This window comes from Artemia franciscana, chromosome 17, assembly GCF_032884065.1.
Source record: "Artemia franciscana chromosome 17, ASM3288406v1, whole genome shotgun sequence".
Taxonomy (NCBI): Eukaryota; Metazoa; Arthropoda; class Branchiopoda; order Anostraca; family Artemiidae; genus Artemia; species Artemia franciscana.
Window position 1 is genome coordinate 4,743,809 of NC_088879.1, and position 24,089 is coordinate 4,767,897.

Sequence of the window (24,089 nt, forward strand, 5' to 3'; positions counted from 1 at the left end):
ATTTTTTTTTTTATTTTTTTTTCCCAGGGGTGATCGTATCGACCCATTTGTCCTAGAATGTTGCAAGAGGGCTCATTCTAACGGAAATAAAAAGTTCTAGTGCCCTTTTTAAGTGACCAAAAAAATTGAAGGGCACCTAGGCCCCCTCCCACGCTAATTATTTTTCCAAAGTCAACGGATCAAAATTCTGAGATAGCCATTTTATTCAGCGTAGTCGAAAAACCTTATAACTATGTCTTTGGGGACGACTTACTCCCCCACAGTCCCCGTGGGAGGGGCAACAAGTTACAAACTTTGACCTGTGCTTACATATAGTAATGGTTATTGGGAAGTATACAGGCGTTTTCAGGAGGATTTTTTTGGCTTGGGGGAGGGGTTGAGGTGAGGGGGATATGCTGGGGGAACTTTCCTTCGAGAATTTGTAATGGGAGAAGAAAATTTCCATGAAGGGAGAGCAGGATTTACTAGCATTATTTAAAAAAAAAACAATTAAAAAATAAAAGTGAAAAAGCTTTTTCAGCTGGAAGTAAGGAACAGCAATAAAACTTAAAACAAACAGAAATTATTACCCATATGAGGGGCTCACCTCCTTCTAATACCTTGCTCTTTACGCTAAAGTATTTTCGGTAATTTCAACTACTTATTCTACGGCTTTTGTGATTCAGGGGGTCATTCTTAATGAATTGGGATAAAATTTAAGCTTTAGTGTAAAGAGCGAGGTACTGACGATGGGGCGAATCCCCTCATATATGTAATAAAAACATGAGAATACAAAAGTTCTTTACGTAAGCTAATTTATAAGTTACATAAATCTTTTACCAATAAAAAGATTCGTAAAAAATTAAAAGTTCTAGTTGCCTTTTTAATAAACCAAAAAATTAATCATAAGCATAACGTGAGTCTAAAATAGGTAAACAAATAATTAATAATAAAGGGGGCAACTAGGCTTCGTCCCCCGCTCTTTTTTTCTCAAAATCATTCGATCAAAGGTATGAGAAAGCCATTGAGCCAAAAAAAAAAATATGCAAATTTCGTTTTGATTATTCCTCTGCGGAGAGCCAAAATCAAAACATGCATTGATTCAAAAACGTTCAGAAATTAAATAAAAAAAAACAAGTTTTTTCAACTGAAAGTAAGGAGTGACATCAAAACTTAAAACGCACAGAAATTACTTCGTATATGAAAGAGGCTGCTTCCTCATCAACGCCCCGCTCTTTACGTTAAGTTTTTTACTGTTTTAGAAAGAAGAATTGAGAGAAAGAGTCAAACTCCCTTTGTTATAGCTGATGCGTAATTACAGATCAACCAGAGGTAGCCTAATTTCATTACAAATAAAGCGAATCAACTTGGTCAAAATCATCTACAAAAATGGTAAACGTTAAAAAAAAATATACTGTTACAGAAAAAAGAAAATTGAAATTTAGTTTAGAGATCAGAAAAAGTTTAGGTTAGAAAAAGACCCCATGGTTAAGAAAGCATTTAATAAGGTGCAATGCAGAAAATATTGGTAGCTTGTGAGGAAATCTGTTGGAGGGACTCGGAAAAAGGGTGAAGTCTCTAAAGCGGCAAGGTGGACCGAACATTAGGAATGCTGGAATAGATGAGCCATCAGGGAAGAAATTTTCAGATTTGGATGAATTTCTGGTTCAACCATTGAATGAGGAGGGTTGAAAACTGGTTTAATAAAACCACATAAAAGACGCAAAAATACAAACTGTATAGTTTGGAAAAGTTTTGAAATAACCAGGTAATTTTTCGAAACTACAATTCAGGTAAATAAGACTGAAATATGAAAGGAGATGGCAAATCTGAATGAAGGATTGATACCAGGAACTAAAAGGTATATTTCGAAATTTAGCGGATCTTTGGGGGCAAATGACCCCCCCCCCACTTGTTGGCACCACTAACTGTCTGATCTTGATGCAGGGTATTCTGTGAAATTTGCCACAGAGGTTGGATATATCGAAGCTAATAATGGCTCCCAGAATCATGCCCAGGGGCGAATCACTCTGGAAATATGAAACGTCGAATGCTGCCACGAGTAAAGCTCCCATCAGGAGCAATCTAAGGTGGTAGAAAGAATTTCTCTTGCTAGCACTGGTTTTGAGAGTCAAATGGTACTTATCATTGATCGCTGGCGAGTAATGAGTGACCTTTTACTGTTTCGAAATAACCAATATACAGAGATAAGAGGTTTCCGAAATAACCAGGTAATTTTTTGAAAATACAATTCATGTAAATGAGAACGAAATATAAAAAGGAGAAGGCAGAAATGAGTGAAGGATCGACACCGGGAACTGAAAGGTGCATTTTGAAAGCTAAGGGGGATATTTGTGGGGGGGGGGGCAAACAGCCCCCGACCCCTTAGTTGGCCCCACTAACTGTCTGATCATGAAGCAGGGTATTATGTGGAATTCACCACGGAGGTTGGATGGACCGAAGCTAATAATGGCTCTCAAATGCTACTTGTCACTGATCGTTGGCGAGTAATGGGTGACCCTCTACTGTTTTGAAATAACCAATTTACAGAGATAAGGAGTTTTCGAAACAACCAGGTATTTGTTTGAAAATACAATTCAGGTAAATAAGAACAAAATATGAAAGGAGATGGCAAAAATGAGTGAAGGATCAGCACCAGGAACTAAAAGGTTTATTTCAAAATCTAGGGGAGAATCTTTGGGGGGCCAATACCCCCTCCCCTTAGTTGGCACCACTAACTGTCTGATCATGTGGCAGGGTATTCTATGGAATTCACCAAAGAGGTTGGATGGATCGAAGCTAATAATTGCTTCCGGAATCATCCCCAGGGATGAATCATTCTGGACACATAAGCTCCCTTGTAGATCAGTCTAGGGTAGGCGAAAGAAATTCTCTTGCTAGCGCCGGTTTTGAGAGTCAAATGCTACTTGTCATCGATTGCAGGTGTGTAATGGGTGACCTTCTACTGTCTTTTGAGGGACGAGATTTACCTGAATATTCTGGTACTAAGCTGGAGATTGGTGCTTTTTGGATGGGGTTAGAAACGATGGTAACCACCTTTGACAAAAAAGGTTCTTTTACAAAAGGAAAAAGAGTTAGGAAAGTTTAGTATCAATATAAATCGTGCAATGGAGGGGGCACAAATAAACCAGAGGATATTGAGGTTACATTATGTTCTTAGTTTGGGGAACGAGGTGGAGGCAATGGGGTTTTTGCGTCAAAACCCCCTACTCAGTTTGTTTTTACTCTACCCATACTAACAACAATGTTTATAAGCCAAGACTTAATAAGAAGGAATTGAAACCGATAAATCCGGCAAGAGGAAAATTTTCACACTTATCGATAAGAGAATATATTTGGGTGGAGAATAAGGCCAAAGAGGATCCTTATTTTCACCCAATTTCTGGAGGTGGAGACGAGAATTTAAATGAGCTTTTGTAAAGAACTAGAAGGGTTGAAGGAGGACATGTTTCAGGGGTGATTTGAACAGAAGGAATGGATTAATGGTGCACAAAGTGGTCGAAATTCTATAAGTATGATACAGTTTGGAAAGTTAGATGACAAACATATGGCACAGGAGGATTATTTTCTTTAATTTGTTCATCCAATTGGCGTTCAAGGGTGCGTTTTTGTTTCCCAAATTTTATGTCTTTCTGTATCTGTGAGTTACCCAGGGTTCATAAAGGTTTTAGTGATAACAGACATCATGTTATATTCTCCCTCTGTAAAACATGATCATGGATGTAGTAAGCCCCTTTAAAACTAACCTCTCTCACGAAAAGAGGACAGCCTCCCTAAACAAAAACGTTTTCAAGATGAACTTCAGGCTCAGGTCTTCGGGTAGCAGCTCAGTCTATCGACCCTCGCGAAAGACCAAACCATAACGTGTCACCTCATAAAATCTAACTCCAGGCTGTCCTTTTACAGAATCACTCTTATACATTCAGGAAAGTCAAGGGGGGGAATGCATTTTTCAAAATCTAAGGGGGAACAAATTTGTTCTTTTTTCAACATTTGAATCAGGATACCCAAAAAGGAATTTTTCAAACCCCCCCTCCTCTCCCAAAAAAAGGATTTGTAAAATCTAGTGGGGCCATTGAATTGAGGGAGGACACTTAGCCTAATTGATGCTTCTGCAGGTAATTTAAAGAAAATATTAGATATAGAAGTACATAATGTTATTCTCATTATTACTAGTTTATAAAAGTTCTAAAGTAGGAAATTTCAAGACTCACATCTACTACTGGGTTAACTGTCAAAAAGAAAAGAAGAAATAATCTCATTAATGTGTCCATATTAGCAATCAGAACTCAACTAATTTTCCTTGAGTATTTTCAAATAATTCCCTAAATCTCAAGCCCATAAAGTAGGTGGGTGTCAACAATATCGGGAAGTAAATATCAAACAAAAGTTTCCTTACTCATCCTCATATCTTAAATACATGTTTTTTTTCCGTTTCCGAATGTGTAACAGGAAACAAATTTAAACTAAGCATACATTTGACGAAAGACGTTCTATAGACCAAGGTCCACAGTGGAGGCGTCAAACGTCAACATGATTCAAAGCATGCATTTCCATTTCAGCAGAGCTAGCTACAAGTTAGAGATTAGTGGAATTTATAGACCGGATTTAACTTAATTTACAATGGAAGTAAGATAAGACCTAATCAAAGAGTCCTCTGGTAGAAATCCACCGGAACTTATTCTTTTATGACTATTTTATTTTACTCAAATTTCATGATCATTTTTTTTAATATTGAAGGTTTCCCAGAAAAAAAAGGCAAAATCTGCTCTGAATTAATTTTATTCAACAAAATTTAAAACAAAAACACATTTAAATGCTAAATGCCTGACCCATGAGAGGGTCCACAATCAAAATCCTAAAAAACAGCAAAATTAGGAACTAATTTTTGTTCGCACGAAACCTACCAAAAGAAAAGCTGCATAACAGGAAAAAACACTTTACCAATGGTAATCAACCAAACAGTCTGTGGTAACAAACTATAAGTAAGGAGTGACTCGAGCCAATAGTGACCAAATTCTAATTAAATAGTGCTGATAACAATTAGTACCTCAAAACAATTGGCCTTTTATGCTGACTCCAGATATGTGTAAATTCATAAAGTTTAATATTACCCATCAAAAGCTACGAGCCGGAGAGAATTTACCTGATTTTCGAAAAAAAACCAAGAAGGCAAATAATCTTAATGAAAATTACACCATTAGATTCAGCATATAAAGTACCTATTAAAAAGATTTAAAGCTCCAGACTATAAATAAGTAAAATTATATACTTTTTTCCAGAAGACATTTCACAGATGCGTGTTAATTTGTTTGTTTGATTATTTTTCTAGGGGTGAACGTATTGAACTGATAGTCCTAGAAAATTGGACAGAGGGCTTATTCAAAAGGACATTAAAAGCCATAGTGCCGTTTATAACGTGGTCAAAAAGATTGTGCCGCGGGAGAGTGGCGTTTTCGACCATTTTGTGGAGCCAAACTACGATTTTGTCAAAAAGAGATTAACATAAGATTAAAAACTCTGAAATAGCCAATCGATTTAAAAGTGTAAAAAAAACATATATTGAGCTTCCCAGTTGCTGAGGAAGTAATACCGTACCGTGGCGCATTTGTTGCTTAAAAGTCATGCAGTCTATATAAGATTAAATAAAAAAAACAAGTTTTTTAAATGAAAGTAAGGAGCGACATTAAAACTGAAAACGAACAGAAATTACTCCGTATATGAAAGGGGCTTTTCCTTCTCAACGCCCCGCTCTTTACGCTAAAATTTCTGTTCGTTTTAAGTTTTAATGTCGCTCCTTACTTTCATTTAAAAAACTTGTTTTTTTTTATTTAATACTTACTGGAACTACGTCAGAATCTAAGCGTTTTTGTAATCAAATATCAGAAAATATAACTCTAGTTTCCAAATGGCGTCGTTTGGTGCCCAAATCGAAAATCAAGATTAATTTATGCCTACTTTAAAAGTAAAAGGTCAAATTGATCATCGAGCAGGGTCCCTTCTACCATTCTCAGGTGAGAATCATAAATTTTTACAACTGTACTTCATCAATGATAGCAATTCTGAATTGAATGCACGTTTCAAAATGTCTCCCGACGTTGAAAGGACAATCGTTTCCCAATTGCAGCACCTTTTCCACGAAAATATTGATTTAGTGCGCCTGTTCAGAACCGCAATCGATTTGATGCCTACTGATACGCATAAAATTGTTATTTCCGCTGACAAAACACTTATTGGTGAACATGTGCGTAGACACAATGCTCCAACTATCAACGAAGTGGCAATCGTTACATGAACGAAGTCCAGCTGTTGTTCACTTAGCGGTACATTTACAGAATGGACAACGTGTTTGCCTTTTGGAATCCAACGTGCAACATAGAGCCCTGAATCCACCAGATACAACGTTAACTGCTTTCTTTTCGTTAAGTCAAAATGATTCTTTTGCAAAAAAAAAATGCTGTATACTGAAATACCTTCGTATTACACGTGGAATCCTAAAAAGAAATCACTTGAACGTCAAAAACAGGGTAAGTCAGTCGACGGCCAACCTACCATCTTCAAAGATACAAAGATAGGAAGACTCTACACCATTCATCACTAACAACATGAACGCTTCTTCGTCCACCTGCTTTTGGTGAATGTACCCGGTCCGACATCCTTTTGAGTATTTGAGAACTGTAAACGGTACTATATATGACACTTAAAGTAGTGCATGCCAAGCTCTGAATTTATTGGAGAATGAACAACACTGGGATAACTGCATCAATGACGCGTGCCAAACGTCAACTCCCAAGTCAAATTCGTGCATTGTTTGGAATCATACTAACATCGTGCTCTCCTTATGCTCCTAGAGAGTTATGGGAGAAATATAAATCGAAAATGGCCGAGGATAAACTCCATCGAAAACGGTTAGAGACGTCAGATATGACCTTTAATTTTACATCACAAATTCTGGATCCAAATGAAGCGGTTAATTATCCATCTGAATTTTTAAATTCCCTGGATCTCCCAGGGTTTCCACCACACGTACTACAACTAAAAATAGGAGTACCAATAATACTGTTACGAAATATTAACCCACCAAAGCTTTGCAATGGCACGCAACTTGCCATAAAAAAAATGGAAAACGTAATTGAGGCAATAATCCTGACAGGGCCTTTTGAGGGTGAGGCTGTTCTTATTCCTGGCATTCCCATGATTCCAACGGATCTGCCTTTTCAATTTAAAAGATTACAATTCCCAATTCGATTAGCATTTGCAATCACCATCTTAATAGAGATTGTTTTTCCCATGGACAATTGTATGTTGCATGTTCGAGGGTCGGTAAACCTGACAATCTATTTATATGCACAGACAATGGGACAGCGTTAATTTATAGTGTATATGTATATCTATCTATCTATCTACCAATATAAAAATAAGTTGTATGTATGCATGTTTGTCTGTTTGTAAAAAGACTGTTTCATATGACGTCATTATAAGTATATTAGACTTTGTATATGCACAGACAATGGAACAGCGAAGAATGTTGTATATTCGCAAGTTTTACGTAGTTAAGAACATATATATATCTATCTAGATTCACAGGTGGGACAGGGAATATATATATATATATATATATATATATATATATATATATATATATATATATATATATATATATATATATATATATATATATATATATATATATATATATATATATATATATATATATATATATATATATATATATATATATATATATATATATATATAATATATATATATATATATATATATATATATATATATATATATATATATATATATATATATATATATATATATATATATATATATATATATATATATATATATATATATATATATATATATATATATATATATATATATATATATATATATATATATATATATATATATATATATATTTATATATATATTTATATATATATATATATATATATATATATATATATATATATATATATATATATAGATATATATATATAGATATATATATACATATATATATATATATATATATATATATATATATATATATATATATATATATATATATATATATATATATATATATATATATATATATATATATATATATATATATATATATATATATATATATATATATAGATATATATATACATATATATATATATACATATATATATATATATATATGTATATATATATATATATATATATATATATATATATATATATATATATATATATATATATATATATATATATATATATATATATATATATATATATATATATATATATATATATATATATATATATATATATATATATATATGTATATATATATTAGCTGTTGGGGTGGCGCTTCGCGCCACCCCCACACCTAGTTGGTGGGAGCGCTTCGCGCCCCCCAGGCCCCCCCGAGGGCGTAAGTCGTTACGCGCCATTGTAGTTGTGTCCCTGTGTCACACCTGTGAATATAGATATATATATATATATATATATATATATATATATATATATATATATATGTGTGTGTTTTTAACCACTTAAAACTTGCGAATATGCAACATTCTTCGCTGTCCCATTGTCTGTGCTTACAAATAGATTGTCAAGTTTACCGACTCTTGAACATGCAATATATAATTGTCCATGGGAAAAACAATCCGTATTCAGATCTATACCTCATTATTCTAATGATTGCCCTTGAGCTTGGGAGGGAGTTTGAACAAACATTTTGCTTACACTGGTGATTGCTAATCGAACATTCCCTGTAACCCCGTCGTCATTTATATATCCCCTGTGCCCCCCGGCGTCCCCGTTGTAGTTGTGTCCCTTTGTCCCGGTCGTCATTTATATTCCCTGTGTCCCGGTGTTCTTTTTCTTTTTAGTTTTTTACCTTTTTTATTTTTTTCCTTTTTTTAAGTTTTTTTCTTTTTAGGTTTTTTCTTTTTTTAGCTTTTTTCGCGCCATATTAGTTACGCGCAATTGTAGTTGTTTCCCTGTGTCCCACCTGTGAATATAGATTGATATTCCCAAAATACCCAAAAATATAGACGTCCACGAAATCAACAATATTGTTTTGACCAAGATTCGAGACCAGGCAGTCCTTTACAAGTCAGTCGACACAGTTTTGGAACCAAATGAAGCGGTTAATTATCCATCTGAATTTTTAAATTCCATAGATCTTTCAGGGTTTCCACCACACGTGCTACAACTAAAAATAGGCGTACCAATAATACTTTTAAGAAATATCAACCCACCAAAGCTTTGCAATGGCACGCGACTTGCCGTAAAAAAAACAATGGAAAACCTAATAGAGGCCACAATCTTGACAGGGCCTTTTGAGGGTGAGGCTGTTTAGCATGTTTTTTTAGAGCCAAATATTTTTAGGTTAGGTCAAAAAGTACTTAAATTTGAATTAGCAATAGAAACAATAATTATATTTTTAAAGAGCATAAAAAGGGGATCAAGTGGTATGTTCACTTTATTTATAAGTCAAAAATATGAAGCCTGGGGGATATACCCCTAACCTGTCTAATGTGCAAATACATAGCCCAAATTATATATTTCCAATGTATTATACCACCTGTTACTTGTTTTTTCCAGTTCTTGCTTTGTCACAGTTGCTTCAACAAACAGGTACAAGGGTTGAGGGATAGATTAGAAGAATCAATGGAAAATATGTAATTTTAGCCATATATTTCTATATTAGGAGGGTTGGGGGTACAGTAGAGTATGACTGAATGTAGAATGTATTAGCTATAATTATTATGCAAATTATAAAGAATCCCTTTTTTTAACATGTTTTCTTCTATAGGCCTACAGGTCCTTCTCCTGGCTTACACCACATCAAACATTGTATACCCAGAGAAAAATAAGTAACAAAAAGCTATATATACATAAGCAGATGTTATTTAACAATGACTTCTCTAATGCTTAGCTATGACCCCTCAGTAATATGGATAAAAAATGAGGAACAGACAAAATGAAATTTAAATGACAATCAGGAACTGGATACAGGCTAAAGGGGGCAAAAAAGGGCTGTATAAATGGGGTTCAAAGACAGGTAGTGATTTTTAGTGGAATAAAGACTTCCCTGGCTAGTTTAGGATTTTCAATGGATTATCCTACTGAAATTTTCCTATCCTATGCAATTAAAACATATTTCCTTTTTCAGCAGAGCATTACAACAATCCATCACAAATCCATTAAAAAAACATCCAGGGTAGCTTGAATGGAAAGACTAAAAAGAAAAATGAAAAACTGAATGTACAATCTTACAATTATACTTCTGGCCACACAAATTGAATTAGGCTACTCAATCGCCAAATTTTCCGGATCTGAATCCAAATCCATGTTAGAACTTTTCAAATATTCCACCGTCAAAATATTTTCGGCATTAACTTCGTCCTTATCCTATGCATATAGACGCTTCTTTGCATGTGAAGACTTTTCTTCTTTTCTTTGGAACCTTTTTAACCCCTGGTTCCCACTGCTGCGTCAATCTTGACATGATTTTTTTCTGGCGGAACAGATATACAACAGATTTGGATGGAGGTTCACAAAGAAATGCAGACTTTTGCGTTGCTGCAACAAACTCTAGAAAAACTCAAATCAGGTTCTCAAACTGAAGCAATGAGTGTTAAGCCAAATTCAGGAGAAGGCTATTGCACTGTATCTGCTGAGTAAGCAAAGAAAGCAGGCAAGTTGCTGCTTTTAGGTTTATGTAGGATATATAGCTAAAGTTGGGTCACCAATTTATTGGAGAATCTTGTGTAACAGGGATGAGTGAAGATGGAAAACAGAAATATTTCAGCTCTAGACAGTGGGGCCCACAAGTTTTTCTGAGTAACCACTAATTTTTACAAGCCATTATTCTAGGGATTGATGGCCAATTCTTAAAACCTGGGTGATTCGTCTATGGAGTGATGACCTAGTCTTGAATGTGGGTGAGCAGTCTATAGAGTGATGACCTATTCTCTAAATCTGGGTAGCCTCTCTATGGACTGATGACCCAGACTGGGTTATCATTTCACAGAGAGGTCACATAGACCAGGCCATCAGCTCTTAGAGAGGTCACCCAGATTTGTACAATTGAAGGATGGGCCATCGGTTCCTGGAATTATCACCTATCAAATAAGTGGTCATCCAGAAAAACTTGTGGACCCCACTGGTTCTACAGATCCTAATAAAGTACTAACTTGGGTAAAACTATAGTAAATCGTATAACTGGCTTTCGTATAAAGTGAATATACCACTTGATGCCTTTTTTTATGCTCTTTACAAATATAATAATTGCTTCTACCTTAACTCTAAATTTAAGCACTTTTTAACCTAACCCAACCTAACCTTATTATAAAAAATTTAGGACTGAGAAAATGTAGTATTATTTTGTCAAAAACGGCGTGTTACGGGGGGGGGGGGTTCTTAGGAAGATTAGTTAAGGGGATGTACAAATCTGAACATGGGAGCAGGGTAGCTAAGGGGTATAGACTAAGAGGGTTCTATAAACAAATCCTTATAACCATGGAGACAGAATCATTATCGTGATGTTCAGGTCTCCCGAGTTGTGCAGATTCCCTTGGGAACGATCCAACTGACAATAGGAACTGTACCTGATACCTTGACTCATAGACAAAGACAATTATTGACAATAACTTTATTTTCTTACTTCATATACAACTTCAGATAAAATGACTTCAATATGTATTAGCTGTGTGTTTTGCATCAAAGACAGAACTTTACTGAATTACTCTCCTGGCTTCCAGGTTTGTCTTATATATCCAGAATCAACCCGGATTTCTAAATTGAGCACTGGGTAGATTGACCTCAGAAACGTCGCAATACAACTGTTCTTTTTATTATCCAACATATGGTCTAACCTCCTTGCAAAAGATTTATTTTTACAACGAGGATTTTCACCTCTAGTTCGTTGACCAAACCAGTAATAGAAATCTGGTTTCTAATTGGCTTTATTCAAAAGTTACATTTTTGAATCTAATTTTGATAGTTTAAAAAGTATCATTGTTTGCTTGCTGTAAAACTTGTGCCAAAAGCACGAATCCTATGGGATGATGAATTTAAACTTTAAAATCTTTAGACGTTTAAAAGATTCTTATTTTAAAACTTTCTAAAGTGAACAAATGAGGAATTTTGGTTCTGAGTTTTGTAGGGGGGGAGGGGGGTTGCTGGTCCATATGTCACATATCCCCTTTCCCGCTGTAGATTGACGCCCTCGTCAATCAGATCATCCCCTTTCCTTAAATTATTTACCTTTTTTTAAAATTCTTTATTGTCAAATAAATATTTTAATTTTAATTCTTTCACCTCAAGATGATTATTTAAAGAAAATTTTGATCTGTATATTCCTACACCTTGTATTGACCCTACACCTCATACTTAAATTACATTAATGCATCACTTGACATCAACAAGGTTTACACGTGAATACCTGATTCCAATTGTTTGTTTTTATTTGAATTTTTATCTATTGTATTTAGTTTTCAATTGATCCCAGGTATTCTAACATTAAGGCATACAAATACATTAAAATTATATAATAGAGATTACACTGACACATTTACTTAATTTAAATTTCACTATAATATTGGCATTTTCTTGTGTTGTTCATCACCTATTGTTAGAATGTTATTTTCACACATATTTATAATTTTTATATTTTTGCCCATTTCACTAATTGAACTGATGTCTAAGGATAATGTCATTTTTCAGTCTTTCACCTCAAAGCATATTTACTGCTTGAGACTTTAGCAATTGTTGAAGTTTATTTTAATTTTACGCTTTCTGACAAAATGGGAAGACCCGGGACACCTATCCCCTAGCAATTTAAGTACAATAGTACAGCTGGTACTATGGCTCTTCTGTTCCGTTCCCACTCTCTTCTGCATTTGTATTGTTCTTAAAGCATTTGTTGATTGTTTGATGAGTCAAGAGCTAAAATTCTTAAGACCTTACTTGGCAGTTGTTGCACAAGTTACAAAATTAGGATTAAGTTGTTTTCTTCCAAATCTTCAGCTGTGTTTGTGACGTTGCTAAAGTCAGGTTTCAAGTTGGTGCAGGCTGTACATTGTGATGTCTTTGGGAGCGTATGGTGGGCGTATCTTCTCAGCTGGATATTGTGTCTTCTCAGGTCTCTATGATTCAGTTAGAAGTGTGAAGATGATTGCAGGACAGTAGCTGCAGCTTGTTTGAGGAGTTTTACTTTGGGCGATAGCTGTTTGGTTCAGTCAGATTTGTGAATTGGGCAATTTTTGGCGGTTGATAAAATATGATAGGTGTTTCTTAATTTTGACCATGCTGTATCGTCGGCCAATGCCAGAGTATGCCAATGTCTATAATAAAAATTTCCAGGCAGAATCATATGGCTATTAAACAAAATAGCAATAATAGTACATAATTATAAAAGTATTGTTATAAAATATATGTGAGTCACATGGTCATTGATTAACATTAATTATTGTGATATTTAATTGCACTTGTTTCAAGGATGATTGTTCTGAGTTTTGTAGGGGGGAGGGGGGTTGCTGGTCCATATGTCACAGGCGCAGAGAAAACGTAGTGTTATTTTGTCGAAAACAGCGCAGAGAAAATGTAGTATTATTTTGTCGGAAACAACAGATAACTTGTACTTTAATTGAAAATCTGTCATTTTTAATAGCTTAAAAAGTGCTTGTAGTAAAATTGTTACTTGTACAATAACTTGTAGTAAAAGCGATTATTATATTCGTAAAGAACATAAAAAAAAGGCATCAGTGGTATGTTTGCTTTATTGGTAAGTCAGTTATATGAACTGTCATAATTTTTTGAAAATTTGTCATTTTTAAGAGCTAAAAAAGTGCTTAAATCTCAATTTAAGGTAGAGACAATTATTATATTCGTAAAGAGCATAAAAAAAGGCATCAAGTGATATATCACTTTATACAAAGCCAGTTATACAATTTGATATAATTTTACCCAAAATTCTGCTCAAATAACAGGAATTGCATTTTCAGAACTAAATTCTAAAGTTCAATTCTGATGCAAATGCATGATAAATTTGGATTCAGGATGCAATCCTGACTAGAGGAAGGCTAAGTTTGTTCCTTAGCTACCCGAGTAGCCTAGTCTGTTAATAAAAATATTAGGCTACCCAGACATTTTTTATTATTGTAAATACTTTTTTAACAGCTGGCAAAAAATGTAAATGATTTAAACCAAGCAAGAACAATAAATTGGAACTATAGCCAAGGCCTAGTTATTATTTAAAATGGTTTACAAATGTAGGCTAGATATCAAATGAAGGCATTTCAGCATAATGTCATTAATAGAGACTTCACAGGCTATAGGCTTCACAATGAAATAGGAATTATATAAGGCAAGTTAACAATGCTTCCATTTATGTAGCCTATAGCCTAGTAATTATCTTCCTTTTAATTGCTATCATTACTTAGAGTGGCAGACTGATTTAAAGAAACCCAACTTGTTAAAATAAAGGCCTAACCTATATCTATTCAAGCAGGTTTACCTTATAGGAAATTTTCAGATCCCTGTTGAGGGACCTGAAAGTTCCTTTTAAGAATCCCTTTTACTACTTGAGATGGCCGACAGGGGCAGGATATGAAAGGGTTGAAAATGAAAATAATACACAACATCAGGGTTTCAAGCTTTCTGTTCCGTTAATATGTGCCCTAAGCACCCAAAATTTGCAATCTTCAGCCACATTTTGTCCATAATTTGTCTGTAATTTATCCATAATGTGTATTATTGTAATTATAATATGCCTACAATGTGTCAATTTCGAAATCTCAGAATCTTTTTGTTTTTTAAGACTTGTGCTGTCGACCAAAAGACATTTTGTAAAGCTCTTTCAAAGCGGCCAGTCAACATCAAATATAATCAAAATGAAAGAAAACAATAATAATTCATCCCACAGAACGAATTAGAATGAAAACACAAAATTTATAAAGACACGAGACCAGTAAGAAAATACTTGTCGGAGCTTAAGGCTCATCTTTCAACAAGAATTCTTTGTTTACAAGTATAGTTGGCATGAAGGTCAGTATTTTCACTTTCTCTTGTAGCTTTTTACCAATAAGAGTGCTTCTTGCGTATGTCATGACGTACATTTAATTCATTATCGAATGTAAACTTTCTAAGTCAACTCCTTTATTATGCTTGGCCAGGGGTTTATGTTTTTAACTATTAAGTAATGCATTGTGCCCACATCGCTCATTTTTCAGCACTACTATTTCACTGCCCGTTATTTCTGGTCGTTTTAAGTTTAACATGTTCATTGAAGTATTTCAAACAGCATTGGTGTCTCAAAACTTCGATAAGGTGTTTTTGGAGAAAAGAGGGCTTCAGGAGGGAGCTAGTTCTTCTCGTATTATTTTTGATTCTTAAAAAAGCACTAGAACTTTTAATTTCCAATAAAAAACATTTTCTAAAGGTTAAACGGCCATCCTTTCCATAAAACCTTGTATCCTTTGGGATACAGGGGAGGTTGCATCAACCAAAGGGCCTTGTTACACGACCTTTGGACTTCTTCTTAAACAAAATGACTGTCTCAAAATTTCTATCAGAAGCGCCCTTCGATCATTTATGAGTCTGAAAAACTACACTAAAACTTCTTATTTCCAATTCAATGAACCGTCTTTTAAGTTTATACGGCCACCCCTTCCATAAAAACCTAATATGTTAACAATGGACAACTAATACAACTCATGTGCCTTGCCCTGAGGGCTTTGAGGGAGGGGGGTGTCAACCTGAAAAAATCTGATTACTGGAACTTCAAATTATGACAAAAGGCAATATGAAAATTTTATTAGATGTTTTTGAGGAAATGATGGGGGGGGGTGTAATTTCCACTAAATGTGTTTGATTGATTTCCAATCAATTTTATTCTTAAAATGGGTACTAGAACTCTTAATTTTCACTCGAACGAGCTCCTTTCAAGTCTTCTGTGGCAATTTCTTATGTACGGAAAACCGTCGTCACAAAATAATAAAAAATTTTCCACTTGACAAAATTCATGCTGGGTGCTTGGCTTCTCTTGATTCCACGGCTTTTTAATTTTGTGAACATTTCTTCTTTAGTTGGTAACAACTGATAAATAATCAAATGTTTTTGCTTGACTATCGGATGCTGGAAGCGACTGTTAAGGAAAAAAGTGCCTGCTTGCTTATTATGTTGACTGTAGCGTAAAATCAATGAAGACTAAATTCTTCTAAAGATGAAAAATCCAACCTTTCAAATAGTTTTATGAATACAGTAAAAAAAATGTGAAAAATTAATAGAAGGTAAGTAGTTAAGTAGATTTTGTGCTACATAAATAGTTTTATCAATATATATTAATATTTTTTTTTTTTTTTTACAAAAATATGTATCAAGCCCCAAAAATGGCACGTGACCGGTGCGTATTTAGTTCACAAGTGGTTACATTCGCGATATTATATTAAGGTCAGGTGATCATCTGAAAGGGGGGTCTTGGTGTTATAACTGATTATACAGAGCGTGAAATAAATATCCGTAACTGGCTAAAGCCGTTTCTTGAAGGTGGTAGAGGAGATAATAGAGAGGCAAGACTAAAACGCACAAAGTTATATATTGGTCAACAGTATTTTATGTAGAGCTTTGATAAGGAATGTGTAGTGGAGGTTACGAATGCCTCTAATATGAAGGCATCAGCGAGTACTTTAACACGTTTTAAGAAAAATGTGGGACAAAAGTATATCCGTGAACCCAAATATGTAGCAGTGCCGCAAAAAATTTTATAGCGAGTCTTATTTCTGAAAGTAATCGGTTTAACCCGGAAGAACCTTGCAATTCAAAATCCCGTTCAGGATCTTCATCCCTCAATTTATACTTTCTTTAGTGTAGTGGAGGAGCTTAGTAGTGATAACGAAATAAATGGGGCGAATAGTGAAACTCCGATTATTAAATAGGGCTCCACATTATCTTTTATTGCTCCTGTGGGGGCTCCCAAGCGTAGTAGCCAACAAATTAATAGCCGAGGTGACCATCTAATGGTGGAATTTATGGAGGATTTGCATTATTGATACTTTTTATTTCTATTGTGTGTTTTACGTGTTTTGGCGAAATGTATCATGTTTGAAAAGCTTTTCATGTAGTCTAGTATGGTTGCGCGTATCATTCGGTTTATTTTTTGTTCAGTGTATTTAGCGCCGAAAACTAACACTTTTAATGATGAAGATACCTGGGAGATATTAGAAAATGATATGAATCATTTTTTCAGAAGTTTCCGTCCGATTATTTTATTTTTTTAGGGGATTTTGATGGATACAGAGGGGGGGGGGACGAAGGAGCCCATGAAGAGGAGGCGGATCTCAAACTGGAACAAGTGAATGGAGTTTACTTGATTGAGCCGTTAGAAAAGGAGGAGGATGAGGAAAGATCGTAACCGAAGAAAGAATAATTTGCGTAAAAAATTATTATGATTTTTGTGATAGAAAGAATCTGGTTATTTTGCATGGGAGGACAAGGAATGATAATAAGTCAGATCTTTTACATGTGTTTTGGGTAGACATCCAAGTATTATAGATTATGGGGTTGTTAGCCTGAGGCTTCTTTCTTGCTGTGTGGATTTTGAGTTGATAGCGCTGGCTGAGGTCAGATCACATGCCTATAAGGATTGAATAAAGAGGGGAAGGATGTGCTCATAGTTGGAATAAAAAAAATTGAGGTTAAAGGAAAGATGGGTAATGAGTTTGGACGTAGGGAAGGCTTTAAGTTTGATAATGACAGTGAAGAGAAGTTGAAAAAGGTACTAGTTGAAGATAGAGGGCTGGATTCATTTATTCAGAAGAGCTGAGAAATGGGAAGAGAATATAGTGGGTTCTGTTGAATTTTTTACAGGGATTTTGTATAAGAGAGGAAGCAAGGTGGCATGTAGGATACAAAAGGATAGGAGTACTGGTTCTCTGATTTTTTTTTTTTTTAAAGTCACATCGTCATATTCAGCTTATAAGAGAACCCTACAGTGGAGATTTCAATCTCCTATCTGCAAAAATATGGAATTTTGTATTTTTTCCCGGAAGAAAGATCACAGATGTGTGTTTATTTGTCTTTTTTTTGCTGGCTGCAAAGGAGAGGCAATCCAAAATACTAGTACATTAAAAAAAAAAAAAAAATCAGAATTAATTGAACATAGACAAAATCGGTGAAGCCGCAAATTGCCTCCACGATACCCTGACTTCCCAGCGCGACGAATATGAGCACAATCAGGCAAATACTCGTAAATTAAGAAACAGGCTATATACACGCAAATAATACAACTCGTTCATCATCCCTTTCTTTTCGGTCTGTGACTGCTGAATCAGGCCAGGTTCTTAGGCCACAGGTTCAATCAGGCTGCAGGTCAACAGGAGTCATCCGGTAATATTGTCAGTTTGGCAGTGGAGGCTCATCTTCCACCTGTAGGCCTGGGTAGTAAAATCTTTATACAAACAGGTGAAAGTTGAATCTGTTGTTCAGCTCTTGGGCAAATTTTGGAGCTTCATTTCAATAATTTAAATAGTTGAAGTCACGAGGGTATTTGATGAGAAAGCGCGTGAGTTAGACCAATCGTTATCTCTGCTAAACCTTCCTATCTGTTAAAAGTCCTTGTCTTATTCCAATGTTTTAATATTGTATGTTTTAATTTTCTATAAAAGTCCAGTGTTTTATTATTGAATTGTGTGGCTCTCTTGGGCCAGGTAACAGTTTTACGTTTGTAATATTTTCCTTTTTAGTATTAATAAATGATTGATGATTGCTCAGTAATAATAAAGCCTAAAAGATAAGTACACATATATTTTTCAAAATAAAGTAAAACATTTCCGTCAACATAAATAACAAATAGAGTGGTACCAAGTAAAAAGAGAGACGAGAAACTAAAAGTGCTGCAAATACTACCTTAAAACACGTAAAACACACGATAGAAATAAAAAGCAATTTAGAAAATAATACGAGCTATTTAGCTCGAAGAGTTGCAACTGCATCAAGTAAAGCATCTCGATCTGCTTTGAGAGCTGCCATCTGTCTGTCTTTCTCTACTAAAGCTGCTAGAAGCTTTCTATTCTCTTCCCTGGCACGCTCGAGCAACTGAAATAAAATAAGGTACAGTTAGTTTGAATGTTAACATCGAAGTCTCAAGATGCAAGAAAAACAGGACTAAATTACAACAGTTTTGCTTTCGAATATATGCCATCGTTTTCAGATGACAATCTTACTTAAAGGGGTCGTCAAGATTCACCCTTGGGGTTTATTATACTTGCGGTTCAGAATCTGCAAACCAGGCGTGGACAAGGCTCTGAGCTAAGACTTTGTTTTTGCATGCTATTTGGGCTTAGTTTATTTTTAAATCTTGCCTGGATTATTTCGCACCGAATCAGTAAGCAGCAACGATTTAAGTCAATGATATATAATTGATGTAGCCCTCATTTCTACGCCGACTATCCACAAACCACCTTCTTACTCTCTAGGTATACAAATTGAAAATATTTGCACGATTTCAGTTCAGACAAGGCACAACTTGCCAACCTGTCTTCTAAAAAGCTGGCAGTAGAGAAGGGATGTGTTGGAGGTATTAATTGTACAATTTATATTTCAAATCAGTTTGTTTAAGGAATTAAAGTGATACATAAATAAATACGTCATAAAATGACATTTAACTGCGGTAAACAGTGAATGAAAATTGGACTTTTCGTAATCATCCCAAAAAATATTTTTTTCGAGGAAACCCGAGTGAATTCAGGGATAGTAGAAACACTGGTGATAGGAGCCAAAATATTTTCAACAAGTTTTAATTGAACCACTGAAAAATGATTCTACTATAATATTAAAAAAAAAAACCACAGGTTGGTCACAACACAGAATTTCAAGAAAAATCAATTTATTTGTGATAAGAACATTTTCACAAAATAATAAAATACTAACATATAGTTTCTTTCTTGATACAAATATTAAGCTATGGCTATTATTGTAGCTAACTCCCAATCAAACAAATATTTCCATTAACCTTTATTCAATAAAAAAAGAAGAAAAGAACGGTAGAATTGGATGTGAGCGATCCCTCTTTTGCTGTATTCGTTACTCTTCAGCCTTTTCGTGCTGGGAAAAGAAGGGGAAGAAGCCAAAAAACAAGAGCCAAGAGCTCATATGGTACTTGTGACGAGGTCGGAACCTAAAATTTGACTCGGTACTAGAGTTATTGATTTCATCGTCCTAGAACGTAAAGAAGCACCGAGCTCACCAAAGCAATCCCTCAAATTCCCTCACATCCCTCAAATTCCCTAGAAATCCCTCAAATTCCCCCAAAGAGATCGGAACCGGTTCGCTCGTGTCAATCATGTATCTATAACTTGTACTTATTCCCGAACTCGCTAAAGTACTAGAAATCCTAACTTCCCAAAAGAGAGCGAATCGGGTCCGGTTATGTCAATCACGTATCAAGAACTTGTGCTTATTCTTCCCATCAAGTTTCATCCCGATTTCTAAACTCTAAGAGTTTTCCAAGATGTCCGTTTCCCCCCTGCAACCCCCGAGTTCTGACTTAAAAATAGAGCATCCGAGACATGAGATCTTTCTATATATCAAGTTTCATTAAGATCCGATCACCCATTCGTGAGACAAACATACCTCCATTTTAATGATTTCCGCTCCCTCCAGCCCCCCCCCCCCGGATGGTTGAATCAGGGAAAAGACTGTTATCAAGTCAATTTGTGCAAGTCCCTGACACACCTACCATTTTTCATCGTCCTAGCACGTCCAGAAGCACCGAACTCGCCAAAGAACTGGAAATCTCCCCTCTCCCCCTCCACCAAAGAGGACAGATCCGGTCCGGTTATGTGAATTACGTATCTAGGACTTGTGCTTATTCATCCCACCAAGTTTCATCACGATCTCTCCACTCTAAGCGTTTTGCAAGATTTCCGGTTTCCCCCCTCCAACTCCCCCAATGTCACCGGATCCAGAGGGGGTTTAAAATAAGAGCTCTCAGACAAGACGTATTTCTAAATATCAAATATCATTAAGATCCGATGACCCGTTCGTAAGTTAAAAATACCTCAATTGTTTTTAATTTTTCCAAATTACCAGCCCCCCTCCTTCCAACTCCCCCAAAGAGAGCAGATCCGTTCCGGTATGTCAATAACGTATCTAGGACTTGTGCTTATTTTCCTACCAAGTTTCATCCCGATCTTTCTACTCTAAGCGTTTTCCATGATTTCAGGTTTCCCTCTCCAACTCCCCCCAATGTCACCAGATCCGGTCAGGATTTAAAATAAGAGCTCTGAGACATGATATCCTTCTATGTATCAAATTTCATTAAAATCCGATTACCCGTTCGTAGGTTAAAAATAACTCATTTTTCTGTTTTTTCGAATTAACCGTCCCCCACTCCTTCCCAGATGGTCGAATCGGGGAAACGACCATTTCTAATTTAATCTGGTCTGGTCCCTGATATGTCTGCCAAATTTCACCGTCCTAGCTTATCTGGAAGTGCCCAATCTAGCAAAACCGAGACCAACAGACCGACAGAAGTTGCGATCGCTATATGTCACTTCGTAAATACCAAGTGCCATAAAACCCTGTGTCGATCCAAGGCGAGATGAGAGTTTATATCAGAAGCAGCGGCGGCAGTATTTAATAGCCGTCAAATGGAATGTCTATAAACGAAAATTTTCACCTAAAAAATCTACGCGAATCACGCAATACATTGTAGTAAATGAACTTTCGAACCTAAAATATATTTCACTTCTTGAAAAGTATTATATTTCCTGTTAAATGTTGAATTTGACTAATTTTTGAATTAACATGGTAAATACACGAAGTAAAAATCTTTAGTTCCATTCCTACAAAATCCCAGGGAGATATCTGAGAACGTATTCTTCCCTCTGGTAAATTTGGGACAGCCCGGGAAAATTCAGGGTAACAGGAAGCAATGTCTCCGCCTCCAAGAAATTTTTGGTTTATCTAAATCCTAAGCTACTAGCCAAGCGCTCACACCATGCCAAAGTCTTTGAGTCCGTTCTCTCCGAAATGTCAACGATTCTAGTTGTTCTGGCACTTCCCTTTATGTTAACAAAATTTTTAGGGATATCTCATTTTTAAGGATTTTTCAAATTTAGCCCCAGCCTCAGAAATGCGTCCTTCTCCAATAAACAGCAACGGTTGTGCCCGCTGCTAGACCAATTGGTTCTTTCAAAACCAAAAACCAATGACCATATTAGTGCTAAATAGGCCAAATGTGCTAGGTTATAAATATTTTCTGCAAAGTAACTTAAGACAACCAGCAAAGACACTGTAAATTGGAAAGTTACACACCAAGCGCTCACACCATGCCAAAGTCTTTGAGTCCGTTCTCTCCAAAATGTCAACGATTCTAGTTGTTCTGGCACTTCCCTTTATGTTAACAAAATTTTTAGGGATATCTCATTTTTAAGGATTTTTCAAATTTAGCCCCAGCCTCAGAAATGTGTCCTTCTCCAATAAACAGCAACGGTTGTGCCCGCTGCTAGACCAATTGGTTCTTTCAAAACCAAAAACCAATGACCATATTAGTGCTAAATAGGCCAAATGTGCTAGGTTATAAATATTTTCTGCAAAGTAACTTAAGACAACCAGCAAAGACACTGTAAATTGGAAAGTTAATATCCAATTTAAAGAACAATATCGAAATTAATGTTTGGGCTTTATTTAAAGACAGAGAACGGACTAATATGTTTTATCCCCGTTCAGTGCCCGAGTCAAGAGATTCTAGGGCATTTGCCGAGTCTTGACACTCTTCCCATCCAATCTATGCCCCTCCCTCCTATAAAGGGAGCAAATAGCCCTAAAAAAAACTAACGCAAAATCCACCTGGATATTAAAAATGCCAAAATTTGGCTAATTTCGTAAGCTCCTTTTTTGGAATGATTATGTATTAATTTCAGCCAATTCCCCAATATTTCAATATTCGAACAATTACCCAAGTTTTCTGTTTAATTGCCTTTTTTGCGCTACGGGGAACTTACGCGGTTATGGTTATTAAAAGTTATTGTATTAAGGTTATTAAGCTTAGTTAATATTGACTTAAGATAAGTCGTAGATACAAGTAAGCATCATACATCAAAACCGGGAACTAGCATACGGAATTAATATGGTTAAAATAGTTAATATAGATAAAATATGGTTACAAGTATTAAGATAGTTATATCAAAATTAGTGAAAAACTAGACCTACGTTGCCTGAGCAACGTGAAGTGTTGCGGCAACCTTTTTCCGGCTTCGCCGAATAAAGTGTTGCGAGAGCATCACTTTGGTTTTGTTTCTTTGCTATCGGTTGAACGATGAAGTTGTCAGCCTATCGAAGCTTTTAAAACGTTATGTTCAAAGAAGAACGCGATCAGTAATCACATGATCAAAAGCTATACCTCAGCGTTGAAAAAACAACAATAGCAAAAGAATATCGAAGGAAGGGACTAAATTGACTTTGCAGCCAGTTGAACTTTATCCTTTTCAATCGTAGACATCGTGACGGATCAAGACTTGTATAAGACTTAATATCTTATATAATCTAGTTGGTATTGCAAAGCTATCCGTAGCTTTTCAGGATCAATATACCATAGATGACACTCTATTAATTATTAAGAAACTGCCTCGTTGTTTTACGTTATCGTTTGTACCCGTTGCGTAAACACTTAATTCTAGGTTACAGTGAGTATGGGTAAGCTACACCAACTAGCAAAAGTTACAAACCCCTCTTTACTAAAGATGATTGTAGCCTAATGGACGATTATTTCTTACAAGTCCCCTACATGTCTTACCACTGGAACCAACTCGGTCTTATCATTAAAAATATACTGGAAACAAATAATAGGTACACCAAATAGCAAAATTTACAAACCCCTCACTGCCGAAGATGATTATGAGCTAACAGCCGACCTTTCCTTACAAGTCCCCTACATGTCTCACAATTGGTATCAGCTTATTTTTGGTTTCAGTGTATACCCTACTACTGAAGTTGTCAACCACTTGAAACTTTCAAACTAGTATATCTCATGAAGGAATTTTTGTATCAAAACATGGATGACG

General features: G+C 35.4%; 2 protein-coding genes across 7 annotated transcripts in view; both read right to left on the reverse strand.

The window, feature by feature from the left end:
- Nucleotides 1-18,689, reverse strand: part of LOC136037715 (uncharacterized) — an 88,572-nt gene extending 69,883 nt beyond the window's left edge. For 3 of the 6 annotated variants that reach the window (XM_065720476.1, XM_065720478.1, XM_065720481.1), the window contains exon 1: nt 10,300-10,414. The gene's annotated coding sequence lies outside the window, so the exon portion shown is untranslated. Of the gene's footprint in view, nt 1-4,214; nt 5,578-10,299; nt 10,415-14,542 lie in introns of those variants that run through there. The other 3 variants (XM_065720479.1, XM_065720480.1, XM_065720477.1) reach the window with 3 other exon arrangements.
- Nucleotides 18,690-18,811: 122 nt separating this feature from the next.
- The window catches only part of LOC136037717 (PRKC apoptosis WT1 regulator protein-like), a 40,114-nt gene continuing 34,836 nt past the window's right edge, over nt 18,812-24,089 (reverse strand). Inside the window, exon 6 of the mRNA XM_065720488.1 lies at nt 18,812-19,119. Coding sequence (XP_065576560.1) covers nt 18,988-19,119 — 132 coding nt within the window. The 3' untranslated portion in view covers nt 18,812-18,987. The remainder of the gene's footprint in view (nt 19,120-24,089) is intronic.